This window comes from Sinocyclocheilus rhinocerous, unplaced genomic scaffold, assembly GCF_001515625.1.
Source record: "Sinocyclocheilus rhinocerous isolate Xijiao unplaced genomic scaffold, SAMN03320098_v1.1 scaffold287, whole genome shotgun sequence".
In the NCBI taxonomy this organism is placed as follows: domain Eukaryota; kingdom Metazoa; phylum Chordata; class Actinopteri; order Cypriniformes; family Cyprinidae; genus Sinocyclocheilus; species Sinocyclocheilus rhinocerous.
The window spans coordinates 431,175-444,135 of NW_015633524.1; the positions used below are offsets into that span (position 1 = coordinate 431,175).

A 12,961-nucleotide genomic window follows, 5' to 3' on the forward strand; every position below is an offset into this window, starting at 1 on the left:
GGTGATGAATTATTTCACTTTTTCACCAACTCATGCTTCTGTTCTTTAAATGTTCACTTTTAAGCGTTTTGCTAATGCAGACTTGACTTGAGGTCAAATGAACAGCCTGTCTGTGCTGAAAAAAAAAACATGGAAAATTCGTGTCCCTTTAAATTATTCCTTGGGTAATGCTTGGAAACATTGTTATTAATGCCACAGGGCATAAATAAATGGAAGGCAAAGGAGAGCACGTGTTGTTGTTTTAGTTTCAGAACATAATATCCATATATCATTGGTTAAGGTGTTGTTATAGGTTGCCATACTAAGGTGATGAATTATTTGTTGTAAGTGATGTAATGCTACATTTCTCCAAATCTGATAAAGAAACAAACTCATATACATCTTGGATGGCCTGAGGGTGAATACATTTTCAGCAAACTTTCATTTTTGGGTGAACAATTCCCTCAACAACCCTTATTTATCATTCACTTGCATTGTAAAAGAGCAGCAGGAGCATTCTGCTAAACACCTCCTCTAATGTGTTCAACAGATGAAATGAAGGTGAATAAATGAGGGTAAATAAATAATGACATGCTATTTCTTTTTGGGTGGGTTATGCCTTTAAAAAGCTTTGAAATACAGTTACTGCACAATGTGAATTGTGAGCAGTGGTTTAAACATCATGAAATCCAACCACTGGTTTATATTAATGCAACCAAACCGATATGCAACACTGTCTCAGTTTTTACAGTAAGAACTTTAAGAGTTCACACTGTAAACATTTCTTTAATGAGGTGAGCTCACGCAATGAGGGTACGCCAACCGCTCTCATTCCTACCGGTATAAATCAAACGGCAGCGCACTGTAACCCACAGACCACCTGTGCAACAGTTTTTCTGCTTGACGGCCTCTCTAAAAACTGCCATCACCTCTTCTCCATCCACACCCCGTGGACCAAAACACCCGTGTCGGACAACTCCCATCTCCTAAGGACGACAAGAAGAGTCACGCTTTTCATTTTTTGATCTGCGTCTAACCAGAACAGCTGCGGCTCCCATTGAACCTGCAACAAGCATCATCAAGGGCCGATAAAAATCGCAGCTTGTGCGTGTTTGGGGAAAAGCTGCAGCGGCTGCTGTTAGACCCGTGCCTCAAAGTTATCTTTATCACAGCAACTGTAAAAACACACGGCCAAAAATTTGTTTCAGTCTCTATCCTGGCTGGCTGTGTTTTGACTAGCGGGATACCTCACGCTAGACAAAATCAAAGAAGCAATGACAGAGGCGCAAGCAACCCGTGAGCGAGCTTGTTCCAGAGCACCTGCAGAACAGTGCTGTTGTTACAGTCCACGCTGATAAACAACCACCGTTTGAAGATTTATGCTACTAAATGAAGCGGCAGTGACACACACATTGCAGGACTCAGAGTCTCCGCTAATGAGCTGATGAGTTGAATCAGATGTGTTCGATTAAGGAGACATCCCAAATGTGCAGTGTTGGGGGACCTCCAGGACCAGGATTGAGGAGCACTGCCCTAACCCCGAGTATTAAACTCAGCACTGTTTGTGCTACGGACATGAATGATACATCAAATCGTGCGGCTGCAGGGGAGTTGTGCTATTACTTTTCTAAGCCATCAGACTTACAATTTTCACCTGGCGGACTATAAACAAGGTGGAAAAATGTATAAACTTACATTGAAGAAAAGTCCTGAGACATATCAAGGGACTAGAATATAATAGAAACTCAGGGGTGGACTCTTTTGACTTGAGCCAGGAAGAAACCACCCAGAACATGCTAGCAACATCATAAAAACATAAATGGCTAAAATGCCATAAAAACTTCTTGATGAAAAAACATTTTTAATTATTGTTTTTTTTTATATGGCATGGATTATGTTACATATAACATATAATATTTTACCTTTATATATTAAATTAATTCAAATATTTGAATAATTATAAAATGAATATTTTATAATAACAATTATCTAACGCAACTTGAATAAAGCCTTTGTATGATACTTTTATTTTTTAATTTTCCTAATTAAAATTCTTTTTTATATTTTGTGGGATATAAATATTAATCAAATATATAAATAAACAATATTTTTTTTCTTTCTTCACCAGATCAAAGTGATGTGGTGCAACTAAATGATATCACAAAGAGGACCCCCTCAGACCCTCATAACTGTCTGTCAAGGTCAATACATCATTTAAGTAATTTGACCTTTGCAATAAGATACTGAAATTAATAATTAAATAAAAATTAGACCGTGAAATTACATATTCACAATGGAATTACAACCGAGTCATTAAAGTTAAATGCCTTTAAAAACTTTTTTTTAATATAAAACCAACATAAATACAGTAAGTTCATTTCTACGAACTTTGCACATGCATTTTAAAGATGTTTAAAAAATTGTTCCTTTTCTTTATCTTGAACACTCTTATTTGTCGTTTGTCATCCACTTGTATTTGTACTAAAACGACGATCACGCTATTTCAGAAAGTACAGCTATGCTTTTGAGTTCAGTTTGACTCTTGATGAAACTGATAATGGTTTGCTTGTCTGTCTCTGTACGGGACTTTTTTAAATTTTACAGACGCCCCCTGGTGGCAATATTGTGTTGTGGCTAATGTGTTTTACTCTTTCTTATGAAGTATCTATATTTAATGTAAAGTTTATCATCCTTGCATAAATAATTTTCTCTCCATTTTTTTGTATTGTGACCACAGACATGGCATTGAGTCATCTTAACCTCCTGCGACCAGTACTGTGCAGATTTCTGCCCTCCGTTGTGAGGAGCCCGCTGTTGACTAGTTCAAGAGTCCCCTCTCTGCCCCACACGAGCTGTCCCGCGCTTCTACCGAATTATGTCCGTCATTATGCCACAAAAAAGAGTAAAGGTGAGTGGAGCACGGCGGCTACTTATCCCTCACAGAGCCACAACAAAGAACGTCCAGCATAGGGGTAGGAGTGATATTGTGTTTGTTTTCCATAGCAGTGGTTGTTTAGGTTCACTAAAGTGGGCTTTGAGCCCATATGAAGGGAGGAGAAATTCCCTCTTTCCTCGTCTGACCTCCAAATCCTGCTTTCATTTGTAATTGCTAAGACAATCAGCCAGCATGCTGGTCACAGTCTTTCATTTCGATCTCCAGCTCTTCTTTTGAAGCCATCAGTGATGAAGACATTAATGTTTCTTTCTTCTTTGTTGCTTTTTATATGTTAGCAAAAGCAAAAGGGCAGACAGCTAAAGTGAACATCAATGCGGCATTGGTGGAGGATATTATCAGCCTGGAGGAGGTGAAGGAAGACATGGCTGCTGTCCTGGCTACTCTAAAAGAAGACTTCAGCCGCAACCTCAGCATTCGCACATCACCAGGTCAGGACCTTGCGAGACACTGACACACAGGCAATCCTGTGCTTTTTAACCTGTAACTGTGATGCTTGGGTCAAGGTTTGACTAGTTAGCCCCCACTGGTAAATGTTGTTACTACACCATCTGGCTGCTTTTTGACCATTGGAAGCCATTCAAAATGGGATATGGGAATATTCTAATGAAATACATTTTTACAAGCTACATTTAACTCATAAATATGTCTGTTTATTATAATAGCTGTATTATCAGTGTTCAGTTATTTTTGGAGAGCTCTTAAAAGCATTGAACTGGAATTGGCAAGACCTCACAGAATTTGAATTAGAATGACAGAAAGAGGAACTGATGGAATTGGAACTGATAATTCTACACAGGCACACAACAGAGGAATTACGTAATTAATTTGGACTAATTATGCCTATTTAGTAACATGTAATATATTTTTATATTTATTTAATTGATTTAATGAGAATTCAGAATGTTTAATGCAAGACAAAAATGCTGTAAAAACTACTTAATGAATGAAACAATGAATTAGTTAAGTAATCAAAGCAGTTTTCATTAAATTAACAAAGGAATGATATTTAATTATTATGTTTTAATTAAATGTTTTAATATACCACATTTCCATTAAGCCTTCCTTGATTTTTGAGTAACAAAGTGAACAAACAATTGAATCAGAGAATTAAGAAATCACAGAAATAAATGTGACTTCTGAAGCCATAAGAAGCTTTATTCACTGAAAAGCTTCTCTCATATAGGATCACATTCTCATATATACTCAACTATTGTATATACCTTGTGCATCACATTCAATTACAAGACACAAGATCCAGTGCTGTTTGGTGTCACTGATTTCAACCTTGGTGTGCCACGTTGTCTAAATCAGTGCTCTTAAGCTCGATTCGGGGCCAGTGTCCTGTAGACTTTAATTTAACCCACCTATCGGTAAATTGTAAGCAATTCACCACACCTTTATTAGCTTGTTCGGGTGTGTTTGGTTAGGGTTAAAACTAAACGTAACAGGTCGTTGACCCTCCAGGACTGGACTTTAAGAGCCCTGATCTACATTATCAATGTCACTGAGGTTACACAAGGCTAGAGGAGTATTGTGTTGCCTCGTCCTCCCATGAGGATCAATGCACGACGATCCACCTTTGCACGTTCTGGCCGTGACCATTGATCCAAAAGGTGGGGTCACCCTGTTTGCGATCCTACTTCCTGAAGTACATCCAGGCCAACCCCGTTCACTCTAGCCCAATCCCAAAAGACCCAACAGTTGGACATTTGGGACTTGTGGATGTGGAGTCCATGCTCTTTCCTTTGACCTCTTGACCTAGCCAGTCCTTCCCTCCCTGCTCCTTGATCCAGCTTGGTTCCTTGAGGCGAATATGGAAGGTCAGTGAGATAGCAAAATTAAATGACGTTCTTTTAAGCAAATGACGGAATCATCTGGATTTAGTTAAGCAGCAAGTTTATTATGAAGGACAGGAGAATCACCTTGGCCGAGGGAACAAGGTTGCGCAGTACAGGATTAATGTGGTGACCCGGTGTCTGGGCACACAACATGAGGATTACGGCCTGTCGGTCTGTCATCTATAGGATAGACCGCTTGCGCTTGGATCTCCACAAATATACCTTCTCTTGTTCCAGATAAATCTGCCGTCAGAGGACATTGCTTCACAGAGACATTTGTATTTTTCCAAACACCTCATCGGTTCGGTGTTTCCAACAAAAGGCTCAAACAGCCATCATATTGGTGGTTCTTCTGCAAGAAAGTAAATCTAAAATCAAGCCCGTGTTGCTTCTGAATATTGACTAACCTTTAGGTTTTTGAAACGGAGAGGGCAACAGGTGACCAGGAAGAGCCCATTTGGCTAATAGCTTCCCTGTTAAACTTCAAGGTTTTTTAGTGGAGGAAACAGCAATATGTTTTTTAGTGGAGGAAACAGCAATATGTTTCATGGAACCGTTAGCAGATGTGAAGGCTTGCAGGTAGCACACATACAATCTGAGGTGGGATCCTGGCCCAATTTGAGATGGAGGTTTTGGCAAAGTCCCATATGCACTGTTCAACCCCTTAGAGATTGGATAGAAGCTGAAGTATGATCGTCTTAGATGTTACTGTTCAACTGAGTGGCAAAATGGTGCATATATGGAGAATTTGAAGTTCTTGAGTGTTTTCTTTGGTCAAAAAGGCGCATGCAGGTTCTGAAAGATCAAAGTGCAGCGCAGTGCGTCTCAGCTGTTCTCCGGCTTTTAGAAGTGTGGGATAAAGTAAGGTAAGACTGGGGACAAAGGGCGGTGTCAAGCGCACACACCAAAAACACTGTTTCTCCTACTGAAACCTGAGTGTGATGGACTCTTTTCAGCCTGGTTTCAGAGAAATTGATTGATTGTTGGGGGAAGCCCTTTGTTCTTGGAGAACGATTGAAACGTAGGCCAAGACTCTGTGGTTAGCTGTCAGGCCAGGAAATGACCGCAAAGTGGCCTCTGGAACTTAGACCTGAGTTAATGTGTGATATCTCTCTCTCTTTTCGGTGTCTTTCTGCCTCTCTACACATTATGAGTCGGTGTCTTTCTGCTTTTCCTCTCCTCCTTCTCCCATCACCACACTCTATCCATTGATATATATCAGTTCTTTCTGCCTGATGTTCAGATAACCCTAATGAGATTAATGCTCTCACTTCTTGGCCTATGTCCACTCAATACCAAAGGCTCTGGTTTCCTGGTGGCTCTAAAACCCACCAATCTACCTTCGTCATCCATCCTGGGAGACTTCAAGCCAAAGATTGCATGTATGTAAGGGATAATGTACAGTCAGCCAGTCATTATTGCAAAATAAACCTTGATAGGATGATCAAAACCAAAGCACAGGGGTTTTGCATCACCCTGAAGGTGATAAATGGTTGCTTGTAGCTTTGGCTTAAAGCTTTGGCTTGAAGCTTCTGTTAACATATCAGTTGATCAGTAACACTCCAATAATATTACAGTGTTAATTTATTATATTACATATTATATGGTATTTTATTACATTCATAGATGCACATAAGTGGTGTGCAGGTGTGCATGTGCGACCAAAATATAAAATGCGCTGGGTAAATATATTCAGACCACTCATTTGCATACCGACATGGTTGGCAGCTGTTAATGCATAATCACCGTTTTATATCGACTAACTATAATGCTACATAAGATTTACATTCAGACTGAAGCATAAATCTATACTATGCGCTGCCGGTTTCACCGCAAAACTATGAAATTTCATTCACTTTAACGCTTCAGTTGGCAGCATATACTTACTTGCCAGCAACCCGCCAAAATAAAAGCTTGCTGATTTTAGATTTGAAAATGCTAAAAATTTATATGAAAATATAAAAAAAAAATTAAAAAAAATGAAAATAAGTATTAGCATTGTATTTTATGTGTACTATAAAATAATTGTATTTTTATTTAATACTTTTTCAATTTTTTAATAACTTTTTATCTTAAAATATAATACTATTGTCACACTTTATTATTTTGTTTATTATTTTATTAATATTTAATGGGCCACACTATATGCGGTGTGAGCACCAAACCAAATTTCCAGGTGCTCTCATGAGAACCAGATGGAAAAACTTATGCGCATCCCTGATTATATTATATATGCTGCCATGGACAGCAGTGAAATTTACAGATAAGAAGTCATACAAAAACATTCAACACCTGAATGCCGTAACTGTCCAATCAGAATCAAGCATAACAGAGAGCCGTGTAAAGAATACAGAAATATGACCAAATGTTACTTTCCCTTGTGTTAACAACAGCTGGGGTGGCACGTTATGTTATTGATCTAACAATTAACCATTTGCAAATGGGTTTGCCTTTCTATTCATCACCTCTATATTAACATAATACTAAAAAAGACTCTGCACAGTATTAAGGGGTCAGTTTTTATGCTCAGATGACCGTAATACCATATGCGGCCGTTTAGGGTGTCAGGAAAAACTGACCATTACCTAACAGGCCTGCAAAAACAACACAGAGGTGACTGGCCCGGGCCAAAAGCTAACAGCTTTATGATTGTTCTAATCCATTACACACTCTCTGAGAAGAGGCTGTTGTTTTCCAGTCATTCATTAAAGGGCCAGAGAAGGTGCAGCCTTGTTGAGAAACCCCAGGGGCTGTTTTGTGTTGTGGTGCAGACAGCAGTCATTAGCTTTCACTCTCCGTGTGCCAGTGTGGTATCCAGAATCATTAAGAAAATTTGTTTTTTTTTTAGCCCACAGTTTCTCAAGTTGACTTTGAACCCTCTTCTCTTTTTAATCACAAGTACAGAGGATTACAGGTTTTTTTTTTTTCCACTTACTAACCAGAACAATACTGGTTTTACTGTAAAATTACGAACCACCAGGAAGTAATGATGGATGACGATCAGAGAGAAATCGCACACACACAATGCCTATAAGTGAGTCAGACCTCACAAGAAATGCATATTAACATTGGAGGAATGTGTGTACAGCACATGCGTGTATACTTTTTTGCCTGTTTCTTCTTGTTTGGTAAAGAAAAACGTTAACTGTATGAGTTATAATTTTATAGTTCCATTATTTATTCGTACAACAAAATTCTGTGGTGAATATGTATCTTTATTTACACACTGTCATATGAATAACCAGTTATTAAATAGACTGATGTAAATTGCATGAAACTAACTTTTTTTTTCACTACTGCAGTATAAAATGTATTAACTTCAACAGGACTGAAAAATGACTCGCAGTTACTGAGTCTGATTCAGAGGCCGCATACACACTGCAGCTAAATTCAGTTGTCATTTCACATTTTAGTGCTTAATCCTGTTCTGTACACACACACTTCAGACAACCACAATCTACAACCGAATTGATTCCTGAAAAAATCAGGTAGTGGCAACCGCATTTCCCACAATTCCATGCAGTGTGTACAGAACCAAACTCAACAACTAGTTGGTAATGATGTACTTAAACACGTATCAGAGTTGTGTCTGTTCTATACGTGCGGGGCAATAAAATCACAGGGTATGTTTTGACTCATTAGTGCTGCCAGATCGTCTTAGAAAAAAAACAACAAATAAGAAGCAGCCCATAATTACTTAAGTCCAAATCAAATCAAATTAGCCACATGGCAAAATATCGCGACATGCCTGCCTACATTATTAACTCCATAAACTAGATCAATTTATGAGCTGAGCCTAAACAACGAGCCCAATGCGCTTATAATAAGTGGACATGGCAACCCTTTAGGAGCGCACTCTGCAAAGTAGCCTTTGGATACCAAACATGTGAGACACCTGGCATGGTGCCAGTTCTGTTCTGTACAAACACAAAACGATAATTTAGGGGATTCAATCCCATGTTTAAATCCGGTTGTCACTCCTGAAACTTGTGTATACAGTGTGTATGCAAAACAAAATATTTCACACAGAATTAAACATGCAATGTGGTAATGGGAGAACTTTATAGCACACTACTGTGCTAAACGTTTGTTGTTGCATACCACTTCACATGCTGTTTTATGTAATAATAGGCATATACAGTATATACTGTGCAGTATGCACTAGTATTCCAGTCCAAACAGACTAAATCCACTATGATGTATACACACTAGACTGCCTGCACACAAGTTCAGAGTGTAATCTCAGGCTAGTCTGGCCACAGGAGTTGTAATAGGTTATGAGGTGAAAAGGCATAAACCCCCGAAACGGGGTCACGATGGGTCATCGCCCTGCACTGCAACCTCTCAGCTCAGTCCCATGGGATCAGGCGCTGACAGCGCCCCACGGCGCTTCCTACACCACACACTCCACCCCTCTGCCCCGCTCTCTGGAGCTCCATCATGGGGAGATGCTGCCCAGCTCCTCCTGGATCAAAGAGCCCAGGGTTGGGGTACTCCACTGATCTGGAAGGGGGTGGTCTAGTGCGATATGAGGGCTGGAGAGATGCAAAGGGTGTGTGAAGGTTTGCAGCAGGTACCGCAAGCCCAGCTGGCTGTCATTAGCTCTGATGTGTGTGTGTTTGTGCAATGTGTCCTCAGGCCATGGCAGCCGTCACCCGTGCCTTACAAGACAGCAGCATGGGACTCAACCCTGAGGTGGAGGGCACCATCATCAGGGTGCCTGTTCCCAGGTGAGTGTTTTACTGACCAGGGCCTGAATCCCCATGACCACTCTCACCTTTCCTTTTAACAGCACTTTCTACAAGCTTTGTTTGCTTTCACTCCAGTTCCTGTTGTTCTGTCTAATTCTTATCCTGTTGTCTGTGCAATGCTAATGTCTCTTTAATGTGTTTTTAGCTTGCTAAGGCATGCATCACCATTGCTTTAGGGCATTTTAGTTTTAGAGGGATTTTGGGCCCTTTTCTTAAGTTAAGACTGGAGTTAAGAAAGTTAAGACTTTCTAAGTCTTAAGACTGGAGACCACCTAGACCAGCTGAAAACCTGCTTGACTGGGCTGGGAGACCAGCTTAGGCTGGTTTTAACTTTTTTCAGCAGGTTGAAGGAGAGCCTCTTCACTATAGGGTAATAAACAATCACCCTAGGAACAATGCAGAACAGGGCTGTCACTAACGATTATCTTATGCATTCGAATCACTCTTGCAGTACTTTGGTGCCATACAATGATCGGTGCGCAGTGACGCTTCAAGTCGAATGAACGAACAAGTCACCTTTATTTATATAGCGCTTTTAACAATACAGATTGTGTCAAAGCAGCTTTACAGTATTAAATAGGCACAACACGTGTGCGTATTTGCATCGCTTTGATCGTTCTCTGTAGATCTTACCTTCTCACGCGCCATGATTGGTCGATGTACAATACATGCATGTTATTGGTCAAACTACTTTGGATGTTTTAGGCAATATAAAAAAATCCTGGCCAGGAAGTGTCCCGTATAAATGGCACATATGGCCACCCTAGGTAATCGAGTAAACGGTTGATTTTTCTGACGATTAATCGTGTTATCGGATAATTTTTTGTGGTAATAAAAACAGACACAAGCGAACATTAGACTTTAAAATGACTTAAAATACATATATATAATAGCAATGAGGCAGTAATCATTGGTTCAAATAAAATATCAAAAGCAAGTAATCATATGGTTTTATTGAAAAAAAAAACAGTTAAAAACATAATGTAATAAAACAATATAATCATAGCTTACGTACATTATGTATTATATCAAATGCAGAGGGCGCCAACGGCTTGACGATTGTTTGATGCCCCGTTCACACGGGGCGTCGGCGTCAATGCCTCTCGTTTACTTTGAATGGAGTGACGTCAAGCGTTCCCGAAATTAATTGTGGGTCCATCACGCCGCGTTGGGTCCATTGCTCGCGGCAGAAGTTGAAAACTTTTCAAGCGCCAACGCAGGCGTCAGCCAATCAGATCACCTTATGCAAATACCCTGGTGCAGACGCTAGCCAATCGCGTTCATACAACACCCGAAAACTAATGTGATTGGCTGTTGTCACTATGACGGTCACGTCAACACCAAGCTTCAGAAACGCCCTCCATGAAGCGTCGACGCCGACGTCCCGTGTGAATGTACCGTTACACTTTATTGCGCGATCTAATCCTTGTTTAATATTGACTAAACCTTTCATTCAAATGTCCACTTAATCTTTAATATTTGGCCATTTCTTTATGATACAAATGCTACAGCCACTGGCATTTCTTGAATAAGAACATGTGGACTTCAAAACATGCAAACTCAGAGTGAGGGTTTAAACTTTTATTTTGAAGTCGCGATGAACAGTTAGCATTTTGAGAAAGATAATGATGTATTCTCCTGTGTTGGCGTAGGTTTATAAATGATTTACATTATAGAATGGTGCACATTGATCCCAGATGAACATTTATAATAAACCCAAACTCACAACAATATGCAGAGATGGAGTTTGAGACGCTCCCCACATGTAAACGATAACTGTTCGTGTGGAGCAGCATTTACTGTGAACCGATCATCTCTTCATCCGATCATCTCAAAAATAAACTATAACTGCATCCCAAATGACGCACTATACACTATGTACATGATTTACTTATGCGCTATGTACTTAACCATGTAGTGTATGAATTATAATAGGTTATTTTGTCATTAATAAACTGAGTCTTATAGCCCCTACCCCTCCACGACGTAATTAAAGCTGCAACAGTTGAGTGCATGAAGTGTTCAACATTCCACACTTCATTTTCCGGTTATTTAAGTGCATCATCAGGGTATTTAAAGTGTACTTTTTCTTTTTGGAATTTTCAGTGTGAACACACTACTCGCATTATTTATACTACAAAACAGCATAGAATAGTGCATAAGTACGCGGTTTGGGATGCACCTGATGTGAGAGTGCACCAGAATGCTTCATTTATGTTAAATTCTCAAAAAATTTCTTCTGGGGTGGGGAAGCCCCCAGACCCCCGTACAAGGATTATATTTGGAACCATGTCACCTTTTTCACCGGAGTTTGCAGGTATGTATTAGAGTACTTGAATTGAATCAAGGAATCGTGACAGCCCTAATCCAGAACATCTAAGGCTACGTTTACACTAGTGTGTTTTCGTTTTAAAACGCATAACTTTTGCTATGGTTACACCTGTCATTTACACTACTCCTGCGTTTTCGACCCTCGAAAACTGAGTCTTTTGAAAATGCTGCAGCCCCCGTTTTAGTTTGAAAACTGCGGGGGTTGCGTTTCAGTGGAAACGAACCAAAACGGAGACTTTTGAAAACGATGGCATGGCTGCCCACATTCGCTCTGCGTATCCTTGATGACCATGTAAACAGTAACGTCATGCTCATAGTTGTACCCATAGATATGTATAGGTAGATTCCCCATTCGACCGCCCCAAGCACGCAGACGCCATCTAAATAATAGGGAATCTACCTATACATATCTATGGTTGTACCTGCATGAATGGTCATGTGACATGCGTTTTCGGTTGTGTAGTGTAGTCTGAGATCGTTTCCAAAATGCAGTGAAAACGTCAGTGTAGACGAGGATCATTTTCATTTTAAAACGCCGTTTTAAAGCGAAAACGCACTAGTGTAAACAGGGCCTAAATACATTTTGCATAAATGCACAAACGGGATAGCTTAATCACAAAAAATAATTTAATTATATTCTATTACTCCTTTAATACATTAAATGAATATTATAATGTATTAATAAATTAATAATATAATAAAATTCAATACGAATGTTCATTTTAGTTAGTTTAGTTTGGAAACACATACAATGCAAACAAAATCATAGCTTGTATCATTCGTAAAAAGCATAATCTAGTGGTTGAATGCTACCGCTACATTTGAATGACCTGAACCAGGATGTATTGATCATGTGTGGGAATGACTTTGACACTACTGTAATACTAAGCGTTTTCTGAAAAGTTCTATCTCTCAAAATAAATTTTCATTTTCCACTTTGTCCCCAGACCAATAATAAAATTTATCTAAACCCGAGTGTAATACAGAAACTGATATCATTTCCCTGGATAAATGTTTTCTCTTTAACCTTCCAATTAAATCCATGAGTGTATTAAATGAGCTTTAGGACGAGTTATTGATTGCTCACCCTCTTCAAAGAATCATTA

The 12,961-nt window shown here is 39.4% G+C and overlaps 1 protein-coding gene across 1 annotated transcript in view; it reads left to right on the forward strand.

Annotated features, from left to right (window-relative positions):
- Nucleotides 1-379: 379 nt before the first annotated feature.
- LOC107744143 (ribosome-recycling factor, mitochondrial-like) overlaps nucleotides 380-12,961 on the forward strand; it is a 19,596-nt gene continuing 7,014 nt past the window's right edge. The window contains exons 1-10 of the mRNA XM_016557651.1: nucleotides 380-397; nucleotides 2,108-2,180; nucleotides 2,717-2,887; nucleotides 3,211-3,374; nucleotides 4,698-4,755; nucleotides 4,820-4,944; nucleotides 5,011-5,135; nucleotides 5,556-5,639; nucleotides 9,122-9,263; nucleotides 9,382-9,503. Coding sequence (XP_016413137.1) covers nucleotides 2,132-2,180; nucleotides 2,717-2,887; nucleotides 3,211-3,374; nucleotides 4,698-4,755; nucleotides 4,820-4,944; nucleotides 5,011-5,135; nucleotides 5,556-5,639; nucleotides 9,122-9,263; nucleotides 9,382-9,503 — 1,040 coding nt within the window. The 5' untranslated portion in view covers nucleotides 380-397; nucleotides 2,108-2,131. The remainder of the gene's footprint in view (nucleotides 398-2,107; nucleotides 2,181-2,716; nucleotides 2,888-3,210; nucleotides 3,375-4,697; nucleotides 4,756-4,819; nucleotides 4,945-5,010; nucleotides 5,136-5,555; nucleotides 5,640-9,121; nucleotides 9,264-9,381; nucleotides 9,504-12,961) is intronic.